A 2,543-nucleotide genomic window follows, 5' to 3' on the forward strand; every position below is an offset into this window, starting at 1 on the left:
GGCGGCGCGTGGGCGTGGCGGCCCGAGCGCCTGGAGCGTGGGCGTGGCGGTCCGACGGCCGTGCAGACGGTGGCTGGTGGGGGAGGATGTGGGGGACGAGGTGGGGGCGATGGCAAAAACTGCCCGAGGGCGTGGTCGCGGGAGGGTTCGGAAATGTTTTTTTATTTTACGGAACGTGTTTTTGTGGATGGTAACCCAATGACATGGTGGGTAATTAAAGCATAAAATGCGTTTGGTGTTTTGGAAGGATGTAGACCATTAGATCGCAGATTTGGATGGATAGGATGATTTGGTTTTCCGCCCTCTCATGCTTTTATAGTGGTAGTAGATACGGAACATATTGTACCCAGTCACTTGAATGCCACCCGTGATGGCTAGATCTGAGATGAAAACCAAGTTACGTGAATAACACTGATTCTAGGTAAGCAGTTCCCACACATTTGTGAAGATCACCAATAATCTATTTCTTGTTATCATTTTGACAATCAAAACATCATTGGAAGGTACAGAGCGAAGCAAAGAAAGTACAGAAACAAAAACCTCTCATGTTCATTCACACATGGATTTTTCTTGTTAAGTTTGTAATCATTAAACACATGACACACACCCACACATGAGCATGTGCATCACACAGCCACTTCACACAGTCACACAAGCACATGTACACATCCGATAAGCACAATAGAATTGATGGAGACTGGGAATAAAATCTTCAATCTCGCTATAATCTTGGTGAATCTTGATGGTTGCATATTTCCGGCACCTAATTAGTTAATGTTGAATGTAAACAATAGCTGCTTTTTCTGGTTACTGTGTCACAAACAATCAACATATTTCCATATTATGTTATTTGAACAATTGGCACATCGCTCTTCTAGTGTTTTTTATATGGACATGGGTGACTCAAGATATTATTATTTTTAGTGCAAAAGCCTTTTTGGTGATCTTACACGCAGCCCTTTTGGTGATCCCACATCTTAACATGGCACAAGATGGTTGTTCATGACCACAAAGGTTGTTCACCATGCAACCCTTTTGTGGAGCAGATGGTTGTTCTCGACCGCAAAGGTTCTCTGTGTGGAGCAGATGGTTGTTAACGACCTCTAGGCTTACTGTGTGGAGCAGATGGTTGTTCTCGACTGGAAAGATTCTCCAACACGCAGCCCTTTTGGTGATCCTACACCTTAATATGGCACAAGATGTGCGGCTCTTTTCGCCCAACGAGTTGGCTATCCGGGCTAGGCTGAAGACACAGGCTGTGGGCTTTGCGGTCCTTGAGCGTGCAAGAAAAAAACAATGCGCGAGACATTCCAACCTTCGTGACGGTAACGCCAACACCAAATTATTCCGCTGATGGGTCAGCGCTAGAGGACGCAAGAACCACTTCCATCGAATCAAGCACAATCATGGATGGGTAACTGACCATGAATGTAAGGAGGAGATCATTCGTGATCACTTCTCGGAGGTCATGGGTAATGGTGTCATGGCGGCCAACGACCTAAATTAGGAGGAGGTTGGCCTCGAGGCCCCCGACTTGAGTAACCTAGCTGTCATGGCGCCCAACGACCTAAATTGGGAGGAGCTTGGCCTCGAGGCCCCCGACTTGAGTAACCTAGCTGATCCAATATCCATGGATGAGGTGTGCGAGTCCGCGAACCTATAAAATCTCCACCCCGGCTGTCCATTTGGCCAGAGCACAGACAGAGAAGGGAATTAGCACCCAATCTAACAAAGCAGTCTTGATCTCTCGATCCGGTGAGCAGCGGGAGAGATCGAAGTGAGGGAGCTGTGTAGGTGCCTGATCAAAGCTAGCAGGATCCATGGCCATGGAGAGGTTCTTGACTATGCTTGTCTTCTGCGAGGCGCCCATCGACGGGTACAGTACGTCTGTGATGACAACCGGCTCGGTCAGCAAGCTGGTCTCCGGTGGCACGTCCAAACCGGCGTCTCACAAGGTGGACGAGGAGGAGAAAAAGCAGGGATACTCCGAAGGGTCGACGTTGCAGCGGCATGCTTGGTTCCAGCTAGCCTTCGACGGCCTCAACTGCTTCGACACCGTCATGATGCACTGAGCATGCCTTTTCTTTTTACCTGTATAGGACTTGGATCAGTTAGATTGTTTTCACGTACGTAGTAGTAATCATTTTTTCATCTGATTGCACTGTTTCACTAGTAGTACATATGCATAAGCTTCAATACAAATGAAAACAATTTTAATTGGATATATATTTGTCTAGTTGGGGTGTATGACAACTCAAAAAAAAGTTTGGGGTATATATATTTTATTTGTTTGTGCTTCGCACAGAAAACATATGGATCGTTCCGTGACTCTATTTGGGTTACTACGATGTAAACTAAAACATGCGGTCGGTAACACGTTTCGAATCTTCTTCAAGTTTTGTTTCCAATTCGAAGAGAGTCTCAATTTTGGATGTGGACAACCTCTATTTCAATTTGGTAGGAATTATACTTGATTAGTGCATAAGCTTCAAATACAAAAGTAATGAAATTTAAATAAGCATATATAAATATTTTTAATTAGG

General features: G+C 45.4%; 1 protein-coding gene across 1 annotated transcript; it reads left to right on the plus strand.

The window, feature by feature from the left end:
* The first annotated feature begins 1,820 nt into the window (after nucleotides 1-1,820).
* LOC119330593 lies at nucleotides 1,821-2,072 on the plus strand. The gene has a single exon (XM_037603706.1). It carries the CDS (start codon nucleotides 1,821-1,823, stop codon nucleotides 2,070-2,072), a length of 252 nt encoding a protein of 83 aa, XP_037459603.1.
* Nucleotides 2,073-2,543: the final 471 nt, after the last annotated feature.

Source organism: Triticum dicoccoides, chromosome 7A, assembly GCF_002162155.2.
Source record: "Triticum dicoccoides isolate Atlit2015 ecotype Zavitan chromosome 7A, WEW_v2.0, whole genome shotgun sequence".
Lineage (NCBI taxonomy): Eukaryota > Viridiplantae > Streptophyta > Magnoliopsida > Poales > Poaceae > Triticum > Triticum dicoccoides.

What these genes read in the sequence shown, in the direction of transcription:
- LOC119330593 (XM_037603706.1), top strand. Translation starts at nt 1,821, where the DNA reads ATGGCCATGGAGAGGTTCTTGACTATGCTTGTCTTCTGCGAGGCGCCC.